The sequence below is a fragment of the Seriola aureovittata genome, chromosome 8, assembly GCF_021018895.1.
Source record: "Seriola aureovittata isolate HTS-2021-v1 ecotype China chromosome 8, ASM2101889v1, whole genome shotgun sequence".
Taxonomy (NCBI): domain Eukaryota; kingdom Metazoa; phylum Chordata; class Actinopteri; order Carangiformes; family Carangidae; genus Seriola; species Seriola aureovittata.
This window is the reverse complement of record NC_079371.1, coordinates 8,020,273-8,048,173: the sequence shown is the minus strand read 5'-3', so window position 1 is coordinate 8,048,173 and position 27,901 is coordinate 8,020,273. Positions and strand designations below refer to the sequence as shown.

Here is a 27,901-nt window from a genome sequence, read left to right as displayed (position 1 = left end):
TGTCCTCTTGCTATCCAGATACACAACCAAAATCATCTGGGCCTGCTCAACACTTTTATACATGTCACAGAGCACGATTGGATGTTAACTGCTTCATTGCGCCATGCAGGAAGCATTTGCATTCGTTATGTTTTTTCCACTCATTTATTCAGCTTTTCCCTTCAATTTGTTGTATGAACATGTATTTTTTACTTACAAAGACATAGCTGATGCCCAAAACAGAGCACAGATGTAATAGATTACTGGATGTGGATATGCAAGGACAAACAATAAAACATAAAGATAAACTATAATTGGCATGAAACACAAATAAAGTACTATGCAAAAAAAAAAAAAAAAAACATTAAAGTCAACATATTTTATCTTTACACAGATGATTTTCTATGAGGACCTCTGCAGTTTTCTCCTCTGCTCTCTGGAGCCTATAAGCAACACTTGGGGGATTAATGCATCTGGTGTCTATTATCAATTAACTTCATTAATACTCTTCCTCACAGTCTCCTCCCTTGGGTAATACGACAGGCGAGCAACTTAGCATATTAATGTGATCTGAATAGGACCTTTCTCTGTGTCCTTTGTTCCTTTTTCTTTTACCTGTCCTGCCCCTTTAAGATTAGACATTTCAATCTAGGCGTGTTTCCTGCTGCCATTGACTAAAACCGAGAGCTGGCATCCTGCGGGAAAAAAAGCACATCCAACAGCTTTACGCTTGCGTCCACACACGCCGCGATCATTTCTTATTTTTACATGAAGGCTTAATGTCCATGTCCAGCAGCATGGTCATAGTTTAATTTCTGTGAGCGCGGAGCAGCTCGCCTGTACGATCTTTTTTTTTTTTTTTTTAAATCATTTATCGAGATGATATGAATGTCAACCGGTCAAGGTCCACTCCCCCAGTGCAACAGCCACGGCTGGATTTTCTAGCTACTGCTGGGGAACATCTGCCGCAAGCATTTGGATGAATTTCTAATAATTTCTAATTCTGAGAGGACGGCGAAGGGATTGAGATTGTTTGCTGGAGCAGCGTGGGAGCCTCTCTGTGGGAATGACATGCTGCAGTAAAGACGGGAAAATGGAAATAAAATGGATTGGAAAACATTGATGATGTGATTGCGACGCCTTTAACGAGAGGAAAATGCTTCACAGTCTTCGCCCTGTGCAGAAATCTGAAATAATATTGAGTAAGTCGTTTGTTTTTCGCCAGTGGACTGTGTGCAACACTGACTGAGCGTATTTACAAGAATATAAGAGGGGAAGATCCTCTTCAGCCCCAGCTGCTCATTGTCTGAATCATTTTACAGTGTAACACCTGACATCAACCCAAACAAGGACTGAGGACTGATCTGAAAACAGGACACCATGTCGGCGGTGATGATAACACGAAAGGTGCGAAAATGGGAGAAGCTCCCGGGTAAAAACACTTTCTGCTGCGACGGGCGGGTGATGATGGCCCGGCAGAAAGGAGTCTTCTACCTGACCCTGTTCCTCATCGTCGGGACCTGCGCTCTCTTCTTCGCTTTCGAGTAAGTCATTTCCTCTCTCTGACTCCTAATGAGCCGTATGAAACTATATCAAATTATGATTTGCTCCAGAAAGTGTTGATAAGTCACTTCAGGGCGCCTGTGGCTCCTCCCAGTGCCCAAATATTTCTATAGTAGCTGGCGGTAGCTGTAGTGAGGAACCTTATCCTGCAATAACCAACTTTAGAGCTGCAATGATTAGTCGATTAATCAATAAGTTGATCAGCAGAAAATTAATCAGAATAATTTAAGTAAGTTTTGAAGAAAGAATATGAAATTCTCTGGTACCAGCTTCTCAAAAGTGAATGTTTTCTTCCATTATCATAAACAAATATCTTTGGTTTTTGGACATTTAGTTGCGCAGAAGAAAGAAAACGTTTGAAGATTTCACCTGAGGATCTGAGATGTCTTGATGGGCATTTTTCACCATTTTATTGACATTTTATAAGGCAAACAATGACTTGACAAATCGGATTAGACAGTAGTGAAAATAACTGTTGCAGTCCATATGGTTTTTTAAGTGTAGGGCTGCAACTACTGATTATTTTCATTCTTCTGATTATCTTGTCGATTATTCGTCTTGCCAATGAAAGTGGGGAAACACAGATATATTTTATTCCCCAGAATCAAGGCTAATGTATTGAAATAGCTTGTTATCCAACCAACTATCCAAAACTCAAAAATATTCAGGTTACTATTATATGATATAAATTTGTAAAATCCTCACATTTGAGAAGCTTGAACCAGAGAATATTTGTTATTTCTGTACGAAAAATGTCCGAAATGTTTAATCGATCATCAAAATAAATGCTGAGTAATTTTCTGTCAATCCATCATTTATCTTTTATATCTCACCCATTTCTGTTGTGTTATATTTGACCTATTATATTCCTAATATGTATACAATAATGTTAAAGGAGTATTGTGTGTTTGTAAGCTTCTAAAATCTAATTAAGGGTCATATAATTTTTTCGATCAGTGTTTCCTTCTTCTCATCTATACCCTCCTGTATGGCCTTCATTTGTAACAGCCAAGAATTTCTGTTGTGATCATTTCACAAACACACTGTGGTTCCATGTTTTGTTGCTCAAAATCCAGATTGACCTCGTACAGAGACGTTTAATATTTAATCACCCTAGCTGTCCAGCTTTGTTTCTGGTTTAAGAAAGGAAAGCTGCCATTTCTGTCGTCTCAGCAGTTCTGTCTCAGTCCACTACTCGCACAACCCACTGGACTCATTAGCCCCGCAAACACTGCCGGCTGGCTCGGATGCAGCACGTGAACCCAAATCCTGTCAGTGACGGCTGTATAGAGGATTGTTTTTAAAATGAAGAACATGGCTGTGAATAATCATCATAAAGCAGCGCCGTTTCAGATCGCGCCCACCGTCTGTCTATGTCCTGTTTGTCTCCTCTTTTCTCCTTTCATGCCAGTTGTAACTGACAAATCAGGCACGATGATTTAGCACAAATCTTGCACTGTAACACAGTAACCTCTCTTGACTGTGGGCGTGTATGCAGCTATCAGGCCAAATGGATTTGGAGCATAGCAGAAAGGAGAAGTAGCTGCTTTCACTGGTGCCAGGCCCTTCCCATCTCTATCTGCTCTGCACTTTAATGGCCTCCTGCTTTTCTTTGAGCCCGGACAGAAGGAGCTGTTGTCCGGCTGAGAGCTCAGACGATACTGCTCACACTGAACATCCAGAGCCCAGAGGAGGCATTGCGGTGACTAATGGCTGGAGGGTTGTTAGCATGCCATGTTCATATTACAGCGCAACATAATTATCTCTCATGGGGTGATGGATATTAACGTGGAGATTGGGCTCAGACAACACGGGGGTGATTTCAAACTCGCCATTACACAGCATGTTGATACATATCTGATTTAAACCTCTGATGGAGTAATAGCACTTCTGAAAACCGGATCAGAGGTTTAATACATTCACAAATTGCCCATTTGCAACTATATGAGAAGCATTAGAGAAATAAGTCCAGTCTTTCTTGGTATGACAATATCCACAGCCAGCGTCAAGGCTGCAACTCATAATTATTTTCATATTTGAGTCATTCTTTTTTTTTTTAGTATGGAGTATAAAATGTCAGAAAATGGTAAAAAAGAAATCCCATTTTAATTTCCAAAATCCTAAGGTGATCTATTTGAATAGCTTGTTTTTTTCTGAGAAACAGTCATTAAACCCAAAGATATTCAGTTTACCATGTGTGACAAAGACCTTCTGCAGATCCTCACATTTGAGAAGTAGAAACAGGGAATGTGGCTCTTTGGGCGGCAGGGTCGATCACTCCACCACTTAGATCCAGAAATAAAGATCCTAACAAGTATTTGACGGCTTGCTATGAAATGTAATACAGATATTGTACCTACTGACTTTGGTGATCCCCTGACTTTTCTCTAGTGCCACCAGGAGGTTGGCTTTTTAGTTAAATGTCTCCACAACTGTTGGATGGATTGCTATGAAATTTGGTTTTACAAATTCATGCCCCAGTCAGGATTAATAGATGTCACTTTGACTTGACTTTTCATCATCAGGTCACAAATTATAACTGTCCAATACTTTGGTTTTTACCAAACACCTGTAAAACTAATCAAATTCAGGCTCAGTTGTACTTTGTATGCTAATTTGCAATTGTTAGCACTTAGCTAAAATGTTGAACATTGTTCCTGTCATCTTGTACTAAAGAAGTGAAACAATCAGTCATCAAAATAGTAGCAGATTAATAATGTGTCAATCAGCTAATCAATAAATTAACTAATTGTTGCAGCTGTAGTTAATATGATTTATAATATATATATATATATATATATATATATATAAAGGCCTATATTGATAAAAACAATACCACAATCTACTGCACTCACAAAAGATGCATGACACTGCATCAGTATAATCTAATTTTAAGCGTAGGCTAATTCTTGTGCGTTAAGCTGTTGTTCATAATTCTGTTATCACAGACATTGTGTTTGTATTGTTTAGTTTCCTTGTTTTATGGAGGATTCATTCCTCACATGTGGGCTCGAGGTTGTGCTATGAGCTGCACTGTGGCGTAGATCAGAGAACAGAGAGGGCTGTGTCCTGGCGTGGGCTGGCTCATATCCAACACCAGCCGAGCAGACATCTCACTTTTATCACCAGCCTTCGGCTCCCTGCGCAGGGAAACTTCTCTTTAATTTGTGCTAAATTGCGGAAACGAGCGACCAAATACACAAATGGAAAGACTCATTAGGAAAAACTAAACAAATTAGTCACTGAAGCGGTAGGCCCAGCCTGTTTTTTCCTTTACAGGAGGAATGAGTGTTAAGACTGTATGTCCTTGCCCTGTTTCTAAATGTGATTTTACACTCGTATTACACTGGATATTATTTGCTGATTTATAGGTGATGTATCAAAGGTTTTAGTAGTCAATTGCCTGACATGTATATATCCACGAGAGGCTTCTTCACAGTTAAATGTTCAGTGGTTTGGTTCCCATTTGTACATTTATGTCAGTGTGTGTGTACATGCATGCATACGTGCGTGTGAATAGCCACCTATAGAGCTTGGATGAAGGAACAAGAAACTGGAACACAAGGACAGTGTGTCATCTGTCTGTCCACCCAGGACGCTGAGCTACGAGGCTGGAGAGGCATATGTGCATGTAATCAGACTGATCCTCTCTGTCTGTGTTCCTGTGCTGTCTCCGTACATACGATGGCGGCCTTCAGTTGGTCTGGAACGGTAGAAATACAGGGCTGAGCCTGCAGACCAGCTGCAGTCAGAGGAGATCTTGTAACCGACCCCTGAGCCTCCCTCAGCATCTCTAACCCCACCCTGTCTCCCTGCGAGCCAATCAGAAAGCGGCACCCGGCCCAGGCTAAATGAGCAATAACATGATTTATGCCCTATTCAGAGTACATGCTCCATTTACAGTAACAGTGATCTACAGGCTTTGTTGTCTGGAAGCTTCCCTGCCAGGTCCACAGTGCTGCTTTTTCTTTGGAGGATGGAGGATGTTTTTTTTTTCTTTTCTTTTCTGCCCACATCCTGAGCCACACAGGGAGGGAAATTTTATTTGTTTCCTCACTTTGTCGTTTTCTGTTTGGTGTGACATTGATGCTCTCCCAGAAGAAATGTATAGAGATAGACGCCTCTTCAATCATGCTGTTGAATCACCAGTATTGTTTTTCATGTTGGTGAAATTAAATCATACGGTTTACCTTTAGTCCTTATATCACTTAGTGAATATTCTATGATGCAACATCTGTAATCCCAACTTTAATTCTAGGAAAATCTCCATGACCCCGGCTTTAATGTTTCATCTCTCTTATGTGGTATTTAAATGTTGCATAACGAGGAAGACTGATTTAAACCGGACAACAGATTGTGCTCACTGAAGCTTTAGTGTAACCTCTTTTAAACTCAGTCTCACATTTCACAGAGGTTTGAAGGACATGATATCTGTAGTCCAACGAGAGGTCTAAGATAGCCTTGCCTCATGTCCTTCATGTATCACCATTACATTCAAGTCATAGAGCTAAGCATTTGATTTTTAGAAAAGGAAAAATGCCTGCTGATCTTAGGTCATTTAACAGAATGTACTGCTGTTGTGAAGGTTTTTCCAGATTCCTCAAAGACTCTATTTTGTTTGTATTTTATAAATAGAGCAACAACATTTGTCAGTTCAGGCTACCTGGATGAAGAAATTCAATCACAGCTCAAGAAACAAGTAAAAAAATCTTTTTCATTGCCTCCATATAAGCAGTGAATGTTTGAATGGATTTTTCAACGTTTGCCAGGATTTTATTTTTCTACAAAAAAAAAGGGGACTTGGCTCTGTGACTTGACTGTATTATGATACATAAGAGGCACAAACTGAAGAAGAATGATCCCATCTATGAAAAGGGGCAAAAGTGAAATCCCCCTCTAATCTGAATATTTACCAAGTTCGGTAATGGAGTGACTTTCTGTCTGTGTGTGGAAAAGCAGAGAGGGCAAGCACACTTTGTCAGCTTCTGGGTTTTTTTTTCAGCTGTGCCCTAGAAACAGGCAGAGTCACAGTCTACAGATGTTTGTATGACAGGCGGCTGTTACTGAGGCCCACTGTGGATCTGCCTGCACAGCGAGTACATTATTCATTTTCAGTATGATTCATGCAGGTCTGCAACAGCTTACAAGTGTTAAGTATTAATAAAGGAAGGGCTTGAAATACTAAACAAAGGTAAAATGTCATGAGTCACCAAGGAATGGCATGGTGACGTATTAATCCTGGGTTTAGTGGTTTTATTACTGAGAAGTTGAAGTGGTTTCAACTCGGCTATGTCCCGACTTTAGAGGCTTCTCATCTTTGAGCTTGTGTTGTCCTGAGTTAATAGGGGAGATCCTCTGGATCCGAGTCTGTGGACACACCCTAATGCATCTAATGCCCACCCCACCCCACACCACACACACACACACACACACACACACACACACACACACACACAGCAAAGTGAACGTCACACTTTAAATGTAGAGTAAGCAGTCAGTAGATTATCTCTACTGTATCTCATATGTTATAGTGATTGTTGACCTTTATCAACAGCTGATTGCAGGTTTTTTAAGCTAACAGAGGCCATCTATGAAACAATACACGATCTCCTTTCTGTATTCCAGGAACTCTGGGCCTAACGTCCACTCTTTAATGATTTTATGACAGTTGCGTAAGGGCCCATTAAGTAAACAAGTGTAGCATATGGCAGAAACAATTTGCATACTTAGTCAGAGGTGAATTATAATAAAAATATATTTTTGTGGTGAGCTTTTGTCTACACAAGGTTACAGCAAACATTCGATCCCTCAGATGTGCAATAGAGCCACTCAGTCATTTTTTAAAATGCTGAAAGGCTCATGTGAGATATTTCAATTAGCAAAATTCTTGAGTATACAGTATGTGTGTTGATCCAGGTCCAACTTGTCATGATGGAAGAAGTTTTAACATCCTGTGTTTAAGTAAAAGTAGCATTACTTTACTATAATGTAAAACATACTTGCATATCAGCATATTTTCCAACACGTTGAATTATTCCTTTAAGGCTCAAGCAGTATGTTAATGTTGTAACTGGCCAGGGTGGAGCTGTTTCGCCCCATTTAACTGAATATTTGGCAGTTTAATTAAACAGTGCGCCAGATTTTACGATGGGTTTTAAAATCTTGATCTTCAAAATAAAAGAAATAAAAAACTACAGTTTAGCCGTCAAATGGGACGAATAGACTGAAATGTTGTGTAGTAGAAGTGTGATGTAGTACGAAGTTAAAACACAAGTAAAGCACATGAATCTCACTAATTGAGTAAATGCACTTGTTAATTTCCACCACTGGAACTAGTTTGTTATGAGGCACAAACAGAGAGGCAGAAAGTTGAAGAGGGAAGACGAGGAGTGTGTTAGAGGCGTGTGAGTGTCGTTTGGCGGTCTGATTGATCGCCTCGCTGATGAAAACATTTCCCCCTCATGGACACAGGGCCAGATTAAGTCCCGTTTTTCTGCTGCCTCTGTGGTGACTGATGAACACACGGCGTCACTGTGCCAGCACCACCCTGCTCCTCAACAGCACAGGAAATGGTCACATCCAGGAAGGACGTGTGGGCTTGATGGGAAGTGATGATAGAGTGTGCCTCGAATACCTACCAGTCATCATTACGGGAATTACACCTCATCGACAAACTGCCTTTCCTCAGTCTGAATCCACTGGCTGCCCTCTGCTGTCTCTGCACTAACGACTGGGACAAACATACTTCACAGGCCTGCTCCAGTGGAAGTTTCTATTGATTTGATCTCTGCTCCTTGTTTCCATTAGTGTGAAGAAAGGCACTGCAGGGAAACTGCTCAGACCAGTCCGGCAGGTGTTGTGTGGGTGGGTGGGTGTCAGTGCACAGGTATGCTGACGTACTTGATTCATCTGCATATTGTGGTGCGAGATAACAGGTGGACTTTGTTCTATGACATATTTTGCTGACTGGTAATTGTTTACTCATCCCCTTATTTTTAAACTTCCTTTCAGCTGTGTGTGTGGTGAGAATGGAGGAAATGCCATCCAAACGACAAGGCCAAATACATCTACTAGATGACTTTCAGATCACTTGTTTTTGTGCTAAAGAAACTCAGTGTAAAATCATGTTAAACAGTTAGCAGTTAAACAATTACTGAAATAGTTTCAGATTTATTTTTTGTTGTTCCACAAGTTGATTAATCTTTGAATCATTTCATCTGTGTTTGTACTGAATCAGTGTAAATCTCTTCGGCAAAAAGAGAATAATGTGTAAATGTGATCGAGCCTGATAATTTTGCCTTTTGATAACTGATTTATGTCTATAGAGTATCAATGGCTCAAATGTCCATCTTCTTCATAATGAAGCAGAGTGTGTGTCGCCTGTGTGGGCGGCTTTATGCATGACATGCAGTATAAAACTTAGTCTTGTACAGGATATGGCACAATACCTTGCTATCCTGTAGCGCAACATTAGTGTTGCATTATGAATATACGATCCTGGCCACATGGGAAAGAGATGGGAGACGCAGTTTAACTATTAATAACTGCACGCCGAAGCCTCTTCTGCTGCTGTGCTCTGTTCTGTCGCAGCACTTTGCTCTGCAGCTCACATCTGTTATCGCATTGAGCAGCAGGCCTTTTTGGAGGAGCCCTGCTGGCTCTAATCTCAGTGGCCTGGCAAACGGAGTTATGCTAATGTTTCTCCACTCTTCCAGAAGGTGAGGGGAGTGTGGCATGGTGTTGTTTATTCATGGCCATGACTTCTGCGTGGTCCAGAGAAAGGGCGGCTCTCGCAGTTCATGACCTTCTACTCACGACACCAGCTCAGAATATGTATAGTGTTGTCGTGTCATGTCCTCACTGCTCTTTTGGAGAGGGCTCTCCCATTTCTGTTACACATGTCACATGTTGTTGCGATGCAAAAATATACAATATTTCAAATCAACGATTATTTTTTTGTATCAATTGGTCTGCCAATTATTAATCGTTTTGTCTATAAAATGTCAGAAAACTTTGACACGTTTCCCCCAGATTCAAGGGGACATCAACCAACAGTCCAAAGTCCAAACATATTCATCTTACAGTGATAAAAAACAAACAGACGGCATGGGAGAAGGTGGAACCAGAGACTGTTGGAGTCATTTTTTCTTAGAAATCAACTGAAAACATTATTAACATTATTAAAGTTTTTAAAGTAATTGCTTGATTTTTTTTTTTTTTTTTTTTTTGTCTAAATTGATTCATCGGCTGTTGCAGCTCCAATGAAATCACAAAGAAAGATACAATCCAAATGATATTAATTTGTAGTTCTGTTGTACACTGATAAAACCAGACAGAGTTACTGCAGTCAAAACTGTGGCTCCACATCTTATCCCTAAATGAAGAAAACCCGGGTTCCTTCTTCACTGTCCTGAGATAAACCTAAACCACTCACCGACTGGACTTTCCACTTTACAAACTTACTTTTACATTACATGCTTTACAAAATCCTTTTTTCTTCTACAGATGTCCATACCTGGCTGTGCATCTGTCTCCCACCATCCCAGTTTTCGCTGCCCTGCTCTTCCTCTTCGTCATGGCCATGTTGCTGAGGACCAGCTTCAGTGACCCAGGGGTGCTGCCACGGGCCCTCCCAGAGGAAGCCACATTCATCGAGATGGAAATCGGTGAGTTCTAGGAGTGGTTCACAGAAACTTTTTTATTTGAATTGATTTATCTTTATTTCCAGTGGACTTTTAAACTCTTGTCTCCACAGTATTCCCCTAAGCACAGAGACAATCTCAAATACAGAAATCTCTCATGTGAAATAACCAAAATTGCACGAATGTAAGATTAAGAAGGTTATTATTCAAGGGGAGAAGTAAATTAATAAAACTGGTTCTGACGGCCTTTAAATATCCCCATAACTAGTTTTCCATTCATTTTTTCACACTGTTTAACAAGGTCGCATACAGTAATCAGTTTTGTGATAGTTTAAGTCCTTTAGTGACGCCACATCTTAAAGCTGCTATAAGCAGTATTTTAATAATTACACCGTGTCAAATGACAATGTTAAAACATTGACAGTTTCATAGTAGCTCCCCTCGTCTTTACAAAGCTTTAGTGAGTTTCATCTCATTGTTCACCTGCCCAGACCGAAACTTTACTGCTTTAATTGGTAGTCAGCAACTAACTGGTAAACATGTGGAGACCAAAAACAGAGCTGGACTTATATTTGTCAGGTGGTCTGAAACACAATAAACTGAAATGTTGCTCCGTAACTTCTTGCAATATAAATCTGTTTTTGCAGGTTTAAGTAAATTTAGGGAAACGTTCAAATCCACAATGACATCATTTATGGCTATACCATTACATTAAATAGAATATTTTATAAAATGATGAAAATGTATAAACAGATCCAGCAGAAGAATGCTTGTTAGCAACATTTGTAAAAGGTTTGTATAGACGACTCTGCCCACAAGTCAATTTATTGCTGATAAAAGTTGAAAAGAGTAAAGCCGCTCCAAGCACCTCTCAGTGATGATGCTCAGATCCAGTGCAGATTTATGCAGGTTTGAAGTAGCGTGTGGTCTAGTGTGACAGCCTCGCACCAGTCCTTGAAGTGTGTATATCCACTATTCACAGTCAGAGCTGATAATGCCACCAGCCCAGACACAAATCCTTTATCTGCATCCATTCAAATGTTAAGTCAATAACAGAACAAATGGTTATTACGGCTCATTTGCTGTGACATCACCATGTGGGTTGCTGTATACATTTCTTTGTCCGTATGAAATGACATCCACACATGTGTACAGTAGATGAGGTGGAAATAGCTGAAGTGAAAGTATTTTGGAAGCATTAATACTTCAGTGGTTAAACAGTGAGCAGACAGCCTCAGTCCTGTTGGTTTATTCATGTTCGTTAGCTTTATGTTGGGTGTGCTCATGGGTGTGTAGAGCTCAATATAACACACATTCATTACATGGGCTCTGTGTGTCTCGTTATACAAAACAAACCGTACGCTGTATACTGATGACAGGAAAGCCTCTGCAAACAGAAATAAGAGTGTTGTCGTCCTCATCAGCAGTGCATTTTTGTATTTTTCATGTCCCCTCCCCGGGCTTCCTCTTCATGTGTGGATGATAAGTCATTCTGTGATATTTCTGCACCAGCCCACCCTGTGTCCTCGGCCTCCCCTGTTTTTCTGTCTGTCTGTCTGCCTGTGAGGCTGCTCAGTGTTCACTCTTAGTTTCTGTTAAAGATTCATGGTGTCCTTCAGCCCATCACTCGCGCTCTCCCACCCCACACAAGAGGCATGGGTGGAGACCATGCCTCTGGTCTGAGAATGGGTCAGCTGGCAGCTAGCTCTTCTCTCATCATGACTGTGACTCATTGGTTGCCGCTCGCTGGATGACAACAGCTGGATGGTATAACTAGCTGTAGCTGTGGCTGTTACGACCCTGTGCTGTAGTTTAAATGAGGAAATCTCTTTGAAAATTGATTGATTGAATCATTATTTTTGTTATCGATAAATGTTCAGGCTTTTGATGGGCATGATTCAGAATTTTCGGACAATTAAACATTCCCAGGTAAAAACCCAGAGATGATTTATTTACAATTACAGAAAGTACAGAGGAGAAAGCTGGGTGTGGGGCATCAAAGCAGAAGAGTGAGGGAATTTAACATGCTGAATGTGTGGGCAAATACATGCATTTGATGGCACGAAGAACACAACATTGTATTGGCAGATATTCTGGATTGCAATGTGTCTGAAGCTTGGCAGTCCTCAGGATGCATAAAATCACATGATGCAAAAAAAAAAATCTAGCACATTAAATGTTGCACATTTTATTTGACCTCTCTGGTTGTTTTTGCATCGTATCATCACTCATCTGTTTCCAGGGACTTTTTCTACTGTTTTTCTAAATAAAAAGTAGTGAAATCAAACATTTGAGAAGCAGCAGAGAAGGAGAGGAGTGTTTCCTTGATAAATTACCCCATTAAGTACTTGCTTGTTGATCAATTAATCGATAAACTGTTTCATCATTTTTATTTATTGGATAAAGCAATTTAACCCTCTCCAACAAAATTCAAAATGCAGGATTTTGACTTGCTCTTACAGTTTAACACTAAACAACTAGTAAAACTAATGTATTCATGTTTTTGAATACCTGTTAGCTAATGAGCTCCAGAGACAGACAGATGTGAGAGTGGTATCAGGCATCTTGTCTATTTCTCAGTAAAAAAGCAAATAAGCATAGTTTAGAAAATGTTGAGCTATTCCTTTAAACCACCTCACCGTACGTCCTCTCCAAGTCTCTTCACCGCAGGAGTTTTTAGGTCCTGTTTACACATGCAAACACAAAACAACAACAGGTATTGACATTGGTTCTATGTTTGCCTTCACCTTGTTCAGCATGTTGCTTCCCAAAACCCTTCACTGACCTGTTTTCAGTCTCATACCTTCAGTTTTCAGTTTCATTTTTTTACATTCGACCTAACACATCTCCCAAAATAGCAACATATCCATCATTTAAATGCTAAATCGTGTCATGTGAAATATGAGGAATACGCACTGCAGCAGATTGAATGAAGCACTTAGTTTAACAACTTCCATCCCACATTTATCGCTGTTATACAGTGTATTTTTTAATGTGTGTGTGGTTTAATGCTGTTTCTTGTCGTGAGCATGGGCGTACTAGACAGAGGAAGCAGGTATGGGTGTTTGATCTCATCCTGAAGCTGAGGCAGATATGTTGATGAAGCCACTGCGGCCTCGGTGCTCTGTCCCTCAGCCTGTTAGCGACTATTCCCGAGGGGGAATGCAAATACACGGAGAAGCATCCTCTTGGAATATGTAATGCCACTGGCAGAGCGAGCTCTGCTACCTGAGGGAGTGGCATCATTCCCCGTGAGTGATGACTCATTAATTTATTTTCCACTGGTTTATCCTGAAAGCCGCTAATCCTACGTTCTTTAGATTCATAATGCAAAGTGTTTTGTGCTGTTGGATTAAATAACTGTCACAATCTTTATGTCTGTAGATGTATTTTAGATTATTTTGGAAGCTTGTGTTCTTCTCGTTTCATTAATTTATTTACGTTGAGTTTTACATCACAAAGAATGGCCATTTACAGCTCTGTACAAATGATAAGAATGCAATTTAGTTAATGCTAAATCTTTCCTTTACTCATCTCTAAACATTGAGTTTAATTTCCACAAGTACCATTTTCTTTCTTTTTTAATCAGAATGTATTCTCAGAAAGTGAAATGTGCACGCTCGCTCCTTTCCCTCGACTCCACATTCACATCTGCCCAGTGCAGCATGTTAATGGTAGATTTCTCCCCAACAGTTATTCTCCTGACAGATTCCAGCCAGCACCCCTCTGGCCATTAGCCAGCCTCACTAACCTCTCAGCTCCTGCAGTGCAACATAATCAGAAAAATCTGAATTGCCAAGAGCAGAGAATGTGTGAGAATCTCCTTTGGCTGGTGACTGCTGTGCAGGAGTAAGACTGTCTCACAGCAAAGATATGACTGTGACATACAGTCATTCCAGTGGTTGCAAGGTTAGCTGATGCACAAATAGAGCAGGACACAGAGCACTATAGTCCTGCTGATATATAATATTAACAGCTCAGCAGTGATTACACATAAATCCACCATCCATCAATACTGTATCGAGCCAGTGTTGTCATCCGCTGACGTTCTCAAGGTTTAGCTGTCAAGATTTATGTCTCATTTTTTTTCTTCTCCTTGCAACTGAATCTCACATTCCTCACTGCCTGTTTAGGAGATATACAGCAGGTGAACATAATACTGTGAGCTGCTGTGCAGTCTAATACAATCCAGTGCAATGGCGCTGCAAGAAACTGAAGCTTTTGCCAAGCTTATTATGCATATTTTTTGACAGTGTTAGAGGTGTGTTGAATTGTGTTTTCTGAGGATGTAGCTTGTGGTGTTGTTGTATTAGATTGTGATTTGATAACATATATTTAGAATTATTTGACCAAGCCGACACCTGTTTACGAATGTTGTGCTTTTTGTTTCCACAGAGGCTGCAAATGGCAACGTCCCAGCGGGGCAGCGGCCGCCACCTCGAATCCGCAACGTTCAGATCAATAACCAGATCGTCAAGCTCAAGTACTGTTACACATGCAAGATCTTCCGACCACCTCGAGCATCTCACTGCAGCATCTGTGACAACTGTGTCGGTGAGAAATCTCTTCTTATCTTCCGTCAGTTCTATATCGGTGATGCAAAGGCTTTTTTCATTGAAACTGGTTTCTCAGAAATAGAAAGGTGACTTATGTTTTTGTGTGTGAGAAAAATAGCATGCAGATGTGACGATTATTACTGAAGCCTTGACCTTAATTTTCTTCTTGCATTCATTTGTCACAGTGATGAAATTATTATTAAAAAATCAAAGCTTTATAAATAAACGTTGGACTAAGCAGACAGGCTGCAAAAGTTTTAAAGAACCGAAACAAATGGACCAAAAACTTCCCAGGGAATATTTTAAGCGCTTTGAATTTTGAAGGCGGTTTGAACTGAGTGTGTTGCTGTGATGTGATGTGTGCGTGTGTAGCTGTTTTATCTCTCAGCCCTGCAGAATAACAAGTCATTTGCCTGCTGATGATTGAGGAAATGCATTTGAAAGACGTGTAGACTCATATGTGATATGAGAGACAGTGGAGGCTAAGAGAGGGAATAAATGCTCAGTCATTGTGAACACTAGTTCATCTGTGTCCACCTGCTGTAGGAACACCCACACACACACACACACACACACACACACACACACACACACACACACACACACACACACAGTCCAAGCAGCATGCCTCAGTCCCACGTTTACTGCAGTCATATCTTTTCCTTCTCAACTTTACATTGTTTATTGCAGTGAATAATGATAGTCCAACAGTAACTATGGGTGTTACTGAAAAAAACAAAAAAGTATTCAGGTAATCCAAGTTCCAGGCCTTTGAATCACTGCACACATCTCAGATTTTTCTTCAGGGATTGAAATAGAGAAAATGGCAAATACCCATGAAATATCAGGCAAGTAAAGTGCTGACTTTCAGCTGTAATTTGAATTTGTTGACATCACTGTTAAGCGCACAGTGTTGCAACAGTGTGCAGGACGATTTCCTATTTGTTAAAGCATCACCAAAGTTAATACAAATCATCCTGAGGAAAATCAGGGGCTCACCAGTCATATAGCCTTAATCCTCTGGGGATCATGAATGTCTTTTTTTGGCAATTTTGTGGCAATCTATCCAATAGAACCACAGTGGTGGACCAGAAACGGCATCCTTAGCTGAGCCGTGCCGCTAACATGGTTACGAGAAGGCTATAATTACCATACAGTTAACTCAAAATGGGTTCAAACACTTTCAAACATATTTACAGCTGAAACCTTGGTTGTTATTTCATTCCTTTTCATTTTGACCTTATATCTACAAGCCGCTCTTCGTCCTACGTTTGTGCCTCTATTTGCTGTATATTGTTGTGAAACTCCATCCAGGACGTGCAGCTGTGTCTCTGCTGCAGAGAAAAGTGTAAAGCAAGATGTTTACCTCTGTCGTTCCTTTGACCCTGCCCCGCTGTCACGTGGCTCTTCTCCAAATGATAGAAGAAGAGAGGCTAAGAGGAAGTGATCATTATATTTAGACTGCAGGTTTACAGAAGCTGATGCACAAAGCTGTTTTTGACTGCAGCTGATATCGGTGTATTTTTAACTCTCGTTTGATTTCCAGAAATGTCTGTGTTCTAATAAAGTTGCAGGAACATTTCACATATTTATACAGAGACTTTTTTATTTTTCTTTCTTCCCACAGACCGTTTTGATCACCACTGTCCATGGGTGGGAAACTGTGTGGGCAAGAGGAACTACAGATACTTCTACCTGTTCACCCTGTCCCTCTCCCTGCTCACCATTTATATCTTCACCTTTGACATCGTCCATGTGGTCATGCGTAAGTATCAGTTATCCAATCAGAGGGAACAGACAGGTGCATCACGTAGGAGAATTGTTCATGCTGCAAAAAATGTGGCGAAACAGGAAGAATGACCTGTGACACAAGCTCACCAGCAGCTTCCAGTGTTTATGTAAATGCATGCACATGCTCTGAAACTATGACCTAGTTCAGGCTTTTCCTGAAGCGTGACGTGACACGCAACAGCAACTGACAGCTTGACATGATTCCTGTTTCATTCTCGTCCTCCTGTTTCCTTGTTCTACCAAACGCAGACGGCAACTAGACAGAGACATGTGGAAACAGGAGTTTTTCTAGTCAGGATGATTAACTCTGGGCTTGTTATCTCAACACTGTGTAAATGTGTAAGAACTGTTCCTTTGTGGAAGAATAAAGTGAAGACGGAAGCTGTATATCTATATTTTTCTTTCTAACTTCTGTCTTTCTGTTCACAGGTTCAGTGGATAATGGCTTTTTGAGCACTTTGAAAGAAACACCTGGAACATATCCTTTTAAACTCTGACCGCAAAACCAGGTGCTGTGTGTGCTACATCTGCCAGATTTCCTAGAATAGAAAGTTAAAAACATTAATGTTTCTAAACCAACTGATCTCTTACTAAACCCCCACCTGAACACTGACATCCAATTATAGCACTGAGCTTGGTTTTTAACATGATGAAGTTTTTTTTTTTTTTCAGTATTTAACCGCTGTGTGGAAGCCAGTCCTGAATGCTTTTAGACTTTATGCTAACATTAGCACCTCTGCAATTCTTTTTATTGAATTTGTGGCAGTTCAGTTACCCCCAACTAATGGTTCTAAAGATGGCATTTCATACGCCTTAAACATTGGTTAGTCTTCATCCTAAAACCTTTATTTCTTGAAACACTGGAAGTTATAAACACCCTCTCTGAAAATGTGAACAATTGCTAATGCTAAACAGCCAAACAGTTGTTTTACAAGATACTTGATTTTTAGAAAAATCAACTTGAAACATTAAAAAGCTGGAGGCTCCATTATTGATTGACTTACGAAGCGAATGTTAGCTTAAATAGCAAAAACAGAAAGTACAACAGATGTAGTAGCAGTAACTGACCAACTGTTTATCAAACAATTTAAAGTATTTATAGATTAAATAGATGTGTTTAAGTAAATTCCAGCTCATCTTTTCTTTGTACCACAGTTCAAAGGATTGACACACACTGCACTTGACCCTGTACTCTTCATTATAGGCTGTGGTTGTCGCACTGACCGTCACTGGCCTTAATCATGTTGCATAACTGTCTTCCCTTTTGCCATCACCTGCTGTCCGCTGTTTAATCAGTGACCATGTGTCAGGCAGAAAACATCTGTTGTTGTTCTCTTAACTTGAGTTCACTGTGCTGGAGGTGTTGGTGTGTTTCTTCACCCTGTGGTCAGTGGTGGGACTGACCGGCTTCCACACCTACCTGATCTCTCTCAACCAGACCACCAACGAGGATGTAAGTGCATCTTCCTGCATGTTCATTTAAACATAACTACAGATTAATGGAGCTGTCCCTTCTGCAGGTTGCTGTCCTGGGTCTGAATCATCCTGTGAGGCACAGTGCTGCACTTGACAGCTAGTTTGTTTAGGTTTCATACTGTCTTAATGCAAGTGAATCATGACTTGTGAACAGGATTAACTCACTCTTTGTTTAGTTTTCTGTGACACTTAATTCCTGTGGTGGAAATTTCAAAAATGATGCTCTGTTAAACTGCACTTGTGCATTTGTCTTGGTTTGGGTTAGGGAGGAGTCTTAGTTAAGAAAACTACAAGTGGACTTTAAACTGTATGTTGAGGTTGGTCGATGTTGAGTTGAGTGTACCTCAGCCATATTTACACTTCTCATTTTAAATGTCTCATTTCTGGATAAAATCCAGAAAGAGATATAACCCACGTTTTTATCTAATTTTGAGATGAAAAGAGTGGGTGCTAGTAAGAGAAAGAATGATTCTGCACTTCATCAGTTTATTTAGGGCACTAATAGAGTTGCTAGGTAGCTAACAGCTGTCTATAAAGAGACACACTTTCATCTGATTAGAAGCACTGAAACACTTCTTGGTTGCATTTGGACTTAGCTTTTTTGATATCTGATAGCTCTGCTATTTGCACACATGCAGTGCAGAGTGTAAATAAGGGAGAACTCAGACCCAAATATTCAGCCACTTTTGGTAATACTAGTGTTTTCAGCATAACTTTTACCTACCCAACCAATCTGAACTCAAGAGGGAAATGTTTCAGTCTTAATTGCACTTAAAAAAAACAAAACAGATATACTTCGAGCCCAGCGATCATCCACAGAGATATACAAATGAAGGAAATCCTCTTAAGTGCAGATATTTTTCTAGTCTTCACATATTGAAGAATTCAGGTAAAGGCTTAAAAGTTGCATTACATAATTACATTGATCTAAATCCAATTTTAAGAGTTCAGCACATAACGAGGAGAAGGTATAGTTTTAAGAACGTGTCTATAAATCTTCAGGCAGCCTGAGTTCATGAGGCTGGAAAGATAAACATACATCGCTGTGGTGTAAACACTACAATTTCTAAGACCACAGAGCTGTTTCCTTGACAACAGAACCACCTCGTTCAGCACTGAAGGACAGAGGGTTGGTAAACTGTAGCTTGTTAAACAAGGCTATTATATTGTAACTTAAGAAAGGCAAATACAGGAAGTGTTGTAAACTCAAATAGATGGAAATGGAGTCTGTGAAAGTTTGAAAGTCTATTTATAACAGCTAAAACAAAGACAGGGCAGCATTTCACATTTGTTTACACTTCTCTTTTAAATCACACTTCACATGAAGCAGAATGAACCATAATATTTCCCCCTTTATTTGAAAAATTAATTCACCCTATTTTTATCCAGTTCAGCTAAAAAAAATCTCACAACATTTCTTTACAAGGGAAATGTGGCCAATTACACCAGAGCAGAGCCATATGACAAACTGGCTGGTAAACGCTTTGAATGCTAAAAGCAGCAGTTGGACTCCTCTCTGCTCACCAGCTGGCCAACACAGTCCACTCATCTAAAAATATGCACCAATAGCTGCTATTCTTAATAAAACCAATGATAGAATTGAGCTGAAATAAGAACAAAACAGACCAGCTGGTTTGTGAAGCACTTGTCGGCCACATTTACAAGAAGCTTCTGAAGCTAAATGAGGGGGAAAAAAAGTATTGATTGCTTAAGCGCATAACCGTTGAGTCATTATTTAGTCACCATACACGGACACACGCATCAGGCTGATGTAAAGCAGACGATGAGTGGCGGTGATGCAGGTGGATGAATCCACAGAGGGGAACCATTTCTGTTGTGTATACTAGCATTTTCAGTGTATATACTTTATTGCAGGCTTTGTTAGCCCAGATCTGACTGCAGAGGCTGTGACGAGAAGCAGAGTGCAGCAGCAGCAGTGTTGAAGATGGTGGGAGATTCTAGATGGCTGAAAGCAAGAGAGTGCACTCATACTTTGTTGTAATGATTTATTTATAATTCTGCTTCTTCTTTCCTGTGGGATGGCTGGCCTCATTTTTTTTTTCTTTTACATGCAATCAGTAATGAAGCTCTGCAATGTGCACCTACGGTATAATGTTGCTCCAGGAGTTGAAACAATGGCTGTCAGCCCGGTCATTTCAATATCTGTGATTGGCCTAATAATAGATGCATCGATACCTGCAGGGGCTGGGCACGCAGCCAGAAACACTGCTGAGAGAGAGAGAGAGAGAGAGAGAGAGGGAGAGAGAGAGAGAGAGAGAGAGAGAGAGAGAGGGAGAGAGGGAGAGAGAGAAAAGAGGAGGAGAGAAATGGTGGAATAAGGGCGAACAAGAGAAGGCACCTTGAGTGTTGTAGCTGCTCTGGTCTCCCATAGGATGACACATGGTCTGTCAGCTGTGTCTCCGCCCCACACACACACACACACACACACACACACACACACACACACACACACACACACACACACACACACACACACACACACACGTAGGCATGCAGCACCGACCTACATCTACAGCACCTAAAATAAAAAATAAATACATTTTGCGGCAGGGTCAGGCCGCACCAGCTGATGCTGTGAAAATAAATATGAGTCATTATATCAATTATATATGCACTTAAATCAATCAATCAGTCAACTTTCCTTCCAACTACATGCTTTCATGGTAACTAGAAACATCGCCTAACCTCTTATTTTTAGTCATAGTTGCACCGAAATCAATCACGCACTTAAGAAATGATGATGAAATAATTGGTGGTTAAAAATGAACATTAAATAAACCATCAAGAATATTTCCATCTGATGTAATTGTGCAGCCACAGTCTTGGGGTCTTGGGTTTGAATATATGAACATATTAATATGAAACATGCCGATACAGTCAGTGTGGAAAACCTAATGTTTAGGGTTAAAATCTTTCCTGTTAGCTGCCAAACGTGGAATATGACCGAGAGTATACAAACAGCACTTTATTTGTTGTATGAATTTGAAAGATTTTTTTTCAATGAGTTATTATAAGTGGTTTTAATTTGTAGTTGCTGCGATTGCACAAACCCGTCGGCACATAGAGTTCCCATTAAACCAGGAATCATTAAATCCCTGACAAGATCCTTTTAGTAGGTCAAAGCCAAGCCTGTGGGAATAACATCTAAAAATGGAGCTATGCTTTTGAATAAGGTATAAGCACAGGGAAAATCTTTCTGACAGAACGAAGCGAGGTTGTAAGGTAGTCAGGATGTGTTTGGGATGCTGGCTGACTGTTTGAGAAGGTTTGGTGCTCCAGTGATGGATGTTGTCCACATTTTGTTTTGCCCAGATTAAAGGATCCTGGTCTGGAAAGAACAGAGTCCAGAACCCTTACAGCCACAAGAACATCTTAAAAAACTGCTGTGAGGTGCTGTGTGGGCCGACGTACCCGAGGTAATGTCAGAAATCTTTACCTAAACAGCTCTGTTCATAGCAGAGAGAGAAACATGCTGCATAGTCTCACACGGGGCCAGTTAATTGATTTAGTGTTAAACACCTGTTCTGAATCAGAATCTTCTTCTGTTTTATTTATCGTCATGTTATCTAAAGGAAGTTTTATGTCTATGGCTTTCTTCCTACTGTTATCAATGAGTTCTGTATCGGTCCCTGTGATAGATTAGACTTTCTCTCCTACGCCTCGTTCTGGTGAATGACGAGCAGGATGCAGTTAGTGACTGATTGCCTTGTCTCGTTTTCAGCGTCTTGGACAGAAGAGGAGTGATGCAGGAGGACTCGCCTGTTTCTGCAGCGTCTGCTGCGCCCTCTTCCTCCTCCAGCACCAACCCAGTGCCACAAACCACGGTGAGAACACACACACACATAAACCTTAACATAAAGTCTAGAGCAATTACAGAGGGCGTTGGAGAGAAGTAAGGAGGTGTGGAAAACACCTTTCTTATCAGAGTGACACTGATAATCCATCTTGTGACACGTGGGTTCGGAGCTGCTCTGTGCCTCTCTCTGTTCAGTGGTTGGTATTGTGTAACTATTTATAATTGTTCAACTAACTGAAATTGTTTTATTCTGAATCATTAAGAGCAACATCCTTATTTAATGTGTCGAAGCCAAAGAACATGTTCCACATTTTGGACAATGAAGATCCTGATTGAGTCTCACTCCCTGGTGCTGCCAGCAAAACATACTGATATTAAAATGGCACTGCAGCAATCATATGTATTTTAGTATATTTCAATTACCTGGCTGCCTGGTTGCACAATGGCAGCTCAAAGTTTTAAGCTTTCTATTAAATGTGGAAACAGCAGTGACTGATCGCAGGTCCCTTGATAGTTTGTTCCAGAGAACAAAAAGCTCCCTCTGAAGACCTGGATCTGATTCTGAGTACTGTTAAAATATGACTCCACATGACCTGAGGGCTCCAGTTGCACTACAGTCAGTGAGCAGCTCAGTGACATACTGGGGAGCCGAAACATTAATAAACCAGCCGCAGAATTTTGAAATGAATTCTGTGTCATACTGAGAGTCAATAAAGAGATCACAGCTTCTCATGAGTGATGGAGGAAGTAGAAGTACCACAGTGGAGAAACACTGTTACAAGTAAAAGTCCTGCATTGAAAATTTACTATAATTTTAGCTTCAAAATGGACTTAAAATGTTATTAGATTGTCCATGTGTACATTACTTTAACGTTGCAGCTGGTCAAGATGGGGCTAATTTTAACCACTTTATTTGCTGCTGTGTAGCCAGTGAATTTCACCACAGGGATCAATAAGGTCTTATCTTCACCTATAATAATGTATATGTAAATATGTATATCATGTATCTGCATCTTTTCAGCATGCTGTCCTCTGCCTGCAGAAAACCACAGCTCCACTCATCCCCAATGAGCACACACCTGACGAGGCCAAGCCGAGCATCGCCGCCTCCCCTAAAGAGGAGCACTCCTCTGATTCCAAGGGCCCGCCCCTGGCTTCACCCGAGACTGATGTGGAGACATCCATCGCCAAGGACAAGACCCATTAGCTGTATGAGGGGGCGGCTCTAGTCGTAGCCACTCCCCTCTTTCCCCCCAGCATCCTGCCTGGTCAGGAACTGGAACATTAATAATCAATGTCTGATTACTGTGTGGGTGACTCAGTTACTCTCCAACTCCTGCCCGACATTCAACCAAGAAGAGCAGAGTCTCTGCTGCAGCTCCTCCTCTTCCCTCCTCCTCACCAGTAGCTGCAGAGATGTTTGATTGACACTTACTTCTACAGGAGGGGGAGCGATTTAATGGAAAGTCAGCAGCTTCCTCTTGACTCCTTAACACTGCATGGAAAAGACACGCAGGGGGAGAAGCTGCTGGGAAAACAGCAGAAAAAAAAAAAACACTCTTCAATCGTTTGACTTCCCCCACAGTTCACCTGTGGGTTGCTCTGATTGTCAGTACTACTTCTTTTCTTTATTTAAAGTTGCATAATGACATTTATTGTGAGATGCCAGTTCAAATATACTCCTTGAAAGTGTCTGGCAAAGACAATATTACTTCTGGACATGTATAAAATGTCATACATACAGTCAGTTTTTGTTGTGTATGCCCTATGCAAATCATGAGAAGGCTGGACAAGCTTCTTTTTTTCTTTTTTTTTTGCTGTTTGGATAAAAGCATTTCACCTGTAAGTCTGTGAGTACACATGATGTCCAGGCAGGGGGAGGACATGCAAATCCTTAGCTGAGATATTCTTACAGGCTCCTTCCAGGCAAGTCAAACTCTACCTTTTATTCTGATATTGCTGCATTCAGTACTGTTGTTACTTATAAGCATCTTTTTAATTTTTAAAGTGATCTGATCCAGACCAACGCCTGTCCCATCCATTTTTATATAATCAAGGATGTTTTGTGACATTGGCGCTCTGAAATAGATGAAACTACTTTACGCACAGTTAGTCTTGCATCCGGGAGACGCTCAGTCTCAGTGTGAGTGAGAAAAGGCCTGACTTCTGATGATCCTAGACACTCGTAGTAACAGTGCCTTATCACAACAGTTGTAATATGAAATGCAACTGAGGTCAACCAACAGAGAAGCCCTTCAATTTCATCCTGATACAGTGTTTAATGAGAAATGCCAATGTTTAATACACAAATCAGTCCAGTGGTTCCCAACTAGAGGGTCGTGAGATAAAATCTGAGAGGTCCCGAAATGAAGAAATAGTTTGACATTTAAGCGATACTCTATATGAAGTCACAGGTGGGAGATGGTTAGCTTAGCTTAGCATTAAGACTGAAAACACTGGTGAAACATTAGCCTGCCAGCAACTTTAAAGCTTATTGAATAACACATTATATTTAGTTTGTTTATGCTGACATAAAACGACAATTTGTGGTTTTTGCAACTGGAACTATTTCCTTGAATTCTTGTTATTTTTACATTTCAGTATTTGCACAGATTTTAGGGCTCACAGATCTTAAAGGTTTGGAACCACTGATTTAGACTTTGTGGAAAAGAAAAGAAGCAAAGCCATGGTTGAACTGTACATAGTTTTCACAGGTATAGATGTCGTGAAAACCTCTCAGCTGATGAGTGACATCAGCAAGGTTTTGTTTATGAAGTTTTTTTTTTTTTTTAAGTGTAAGTGCGGCCAGTGTTAATGAATTATTCTGCCTGTGAGCTTGAGCACCTCCTCCTGCAAATCACATCAGAGCTGATCTTCCTCAGAGTCCTCTCTCTTCCTGCCGTCTTCTGCCTTCTCATATTTAACTCATCGTATTTAACTCAAGGCTGGGGCCGTTTCCACTGAGGCCGTCCTCGGCAGGAACATTAAGGCAGAGAGAAAACAGAGACACGCTCAGTCCTTTCGTTTCACACATCTGTGTATTTCAGACGGAGCATAGCCTTTAATGAGGCTTGAGAATTTATTTGGTTTTTGGTCACAGAGATCGCTCGAGGGGGACGGCATCCACTCAAAAGAAAAATGAGAGAAACTGAAGCAAATTTTTAGTATTTAAATGATTTTAGCAGATAGCGAGAGTTTGTCATCGTGATTGTGTTATATGCAAGACAGAGTTAGTGTTTGTGAAATATACTTGTGTAGAAATTCTAGTGTGTCAACAGCATCGTGTCATACTCTGAAATCTGCCTGAGATGATTTATTCTAAGACTAAAAATGGTCACAATTCCCTCTTAATCTCCTAAAAACATCAGCTCCTAAAAATAAGTGTAGTAGAAGCTGGGAGATAAATTCTAGGATGCTGGGATTGTTGGCATCTGTATGATCATTTTTGTAGAGCAGTTTAAAGCTCAATACTGATATTAGACACTTTTAAACATTCAAAGACGAATCTATGCCTTCAAGTTACAGTTTGTTTCATGATTGATTCATGTGAGGATTGTTTCCTTGATTATATGATTAATTGTTTGCTCTATATAATGTCAGAAAATAGTGAAAACAAAAAGTTCAAAGCCCCCTGAATTATTTGCTTGATCATGAGAACATCAGCAAATGCTCATATTTAAAAAGCTGAAACCTTCAGATGAATCCTTTTATCCTTGTTTACTTCCTCTTTACTCAGATGAGAAAAGAAGACATAACTGACACATGTCTAGTGGAAGATGCTGTAAGGTCTTTCCATGAAGTAAACAAGTGTAACTACTGAATGTTTGTTGGAAAGAATCTCCAAAAAATGTTCAATTTTCAATGAGAAGTACTAAACCAGGACCAGTTTCAGTGGATTTTCTCCGTGGAAGGTATTTGAGGACGGTTTCTATCTGATCGATTTGCGTCGCTGTCACCGAGAAGCAAGAATGTATGTGACTGATATTCGATAAAAGAAGGGACGTTTGTGATGAATTCCTGTTTCAACAGTTTCAAAGCAGATTTAAAAGGGACAGTTGAACTTTGATTTTTTGATTCTAAGGGTTTTGCAGACTGTCGAGCGACCGAGCTGAGCTGTTGTATGTGTGTTATATCCTGTGTTTAAATGCCATGACAGGATCAGATCTGAATGCTCTGATCAATCTATTACATTGCATTATGTATACAGATACAGTACTATACCATTGATGGAGCTCTAATTTATGTTCACTTTGTTTAGTATCAACACTGTGATTATATGTATTTCATTCAATTTACTTCACTTCTTTTTACATGATCAGTGTGTCTGGTAAATAAACAATATTGTCTTATTATTATTTGTCTTCGTCTTTTTCCAAAAGAGTTGGTTGTAGAAGATGTCCTGAGGAGACAGTTCGTCTGTCAGCTCATCCGCTATTAATAAATATTCAACAGAGGACCTGTTTGTATACAGGTAGATTTGTGCCCCCGGATAACTACAAACAGGAGTGTGAATTCAATTTCCTCTGGAGGTCATCTTTCAAAGCAGTGGCATTATACATGGGGAGAAGGGTTTTTGCAGACTGAAATAGGAGACATGGTCTTATAAAGGCGGAATAAACAGCTAGAAGAAACGATGTTCCTGACCCAACAGTGATCCACTTCTACAACTGATTATGTGGTGGATCACTGCTTTTCATGCATGGTGGCTTTTACTCAAACATTTTGTAGCTTTTTAGCCATGCTAGCAGTGTTGCAGCTGGCCACCTCTTCATGAATATTTTGTTAGATTACTGTGCCACTTTTGCCTTTTGCTCTTATTGGATCTGTTTTACATCTCGCAGGCATATTTAGTGCTGCTTACTTAACCACAGTTTCTTGATGTGATTTACTTCTGTCCCATAGAAAATACAAAGGGCTCTGCTATTGAACTACTGATGGCACAGGCCCAGTAGTACTCAGATTGGTCAGTCAAAAGTCCATCTGAAATGTGTGGCTGCAGGGTCCATGAGACCGACTGTGTAATTCTATCATTGCCACAAATGTAAAGCAACAATGTGACAGGAAAACCGATTGAAGAAAAGGATTTGACCTGATGATCCTGCACCAAACATACTATGAAATATGAAACATTATTCTTAACCTTGAGAAACACTAGTTTGACAAAATAAGCTTAACTCAAATTACGCTTACTAACTTTTTCCAGAGCTTTCAACCACATATTAAAGTTCATAAGGCAGGTGACAACAACTGTGCAAAAATGTGCTGAAGAAGACTGTGAGATTTAGTTGATAAGCATAAGATGTCATGCTATAGAAAGACATAAAAATGTCAAAAATACAACATCGTATATTAAGGCATAAAATGTCATAAAAACGTCAAAGTATGGCAAGGCATGAGATGAATTAATATAATTATGCATAAAAATGCCAAAAAACATCATAGTATAGTATGGCAAAAAATGTTAAAAATACAACATAGTATATTAAATTATAAAAGGTTATAAAAACATCATAGTATGGTCAGGCATCGAATGTGAAAGTATATTAAGGCATAAAAGGCCAAGAAACGGAAAAAAATTTTATGGAAGAAAAATACCAAAAAACGACATAGTATAGTATGGCAAAAAATGTTAAAAATACAACATCGTATATTAAGGCATAAAATGTCATAATAACCTCATAGTATGGTAAGGCATGAGATGAAATAATATAATTATGCATAAAAATACCAAAAAACGTCATAGTATAGTATGGCATGAAATGTCAAAAATACAACATGGTATATTAAATTATAAAAGGTTATAAAAACGTCATAGTATGGTCAGGCATCAAACGTGAAAGTGTATTAAGGCATAAAAGGCCAAGAAACGGAAAAAAAAAAAACATTTTATGGAAGGAAAATACCAAAAAACGACATAGTATAGTATGGGATAAAATGTCATAAAAACTTCATAGTATGGCAAGGCATGAGATGAAATAATATAATTAAGCATAAAAATGCCAAAAAAACGTCATAGTATAGTATGGAAAAAAAGGTCAAAAATACATCATAGTATATTAAGGCATAAAAGGTCATAA

The 27,901-nt window shown here is 39.9% G+C and overlaps 1 protein-coding gene across 3 annotated transcripts; it reads left to right on the top strand.

Moving 5' to 3' along the window:
• The first annotated feature begins 637 nt into the window (after positions 1 to 637).
• zdhhc9 (zinc finger DHHC-type palmitoyltransferase 9) lies at positions 638 to 26,179 on the top strand. Of its 3 annotated transcripts, XM_056383161.1 has the most exons (10): positions 638 to 1,181; positions 1,302 to 1,523; positions 10,048 to 10,208; positions 14,580 to 14,738; positions 16,368 to 16,505; positions 16,961 to 17,009; positions 17,882 to 17,984; positions 21,341 to 21,444; positions 21,750 to 21,852; positions 22,846 to 26,179. In XM_056383161.1, exons 2-10 carry the CDS (start codon positions 1,360 to 1,362, stop codon positions 23,029 to 23,031), a joined length of 1,167 nt encoding a protein of 388 aa, XP_056239136.1. In that variant the 5' UTR covers positions 638 to 1,181; positions 1,302 to 1,359; the 3' UTR covers positions 23,032 to 26,179. The 3 variants fall into 3 exon arrangements, with proteins under 3 accessions (XP_056239136.1, XP_056239135.1, XP_056239137.1); XM_056383160.1 differs by having other exon boundaries at positions 638 to 1,523; XM_056383162.1 differs by having other exon boundaries at positions 639 to 1,523; positions 22,867 to 26,179.
• Positions 26,180 to 27,901: the final 1,722 nt, after the last annotated feature.

Bases quoted from the DNA above. Each gene is read 5' to 3' on its own strand.
- zdhhc9 (XM_056383161.1), top strand. From the start codon at position 1,360: ATGTCGGCGGTGATGATAACACGAAAGGTGCGAAAATGGGAGAAGCTC. The intron at 1,524-10,047 runs GTAAGTCATTTC...TTTCTTCTACAG, and splicing joins GCTCTCTTCTTCGCTTTCGA to ATGTCCATACCTGGCTGTGC. The intron at 21,853-22,845 runs GTGAGAACACAC...GCATCTTTTCAG, and splicing joins ACCCAGTGCCACAAACCACG to CATGCTGTCCTCTGCCTGCA.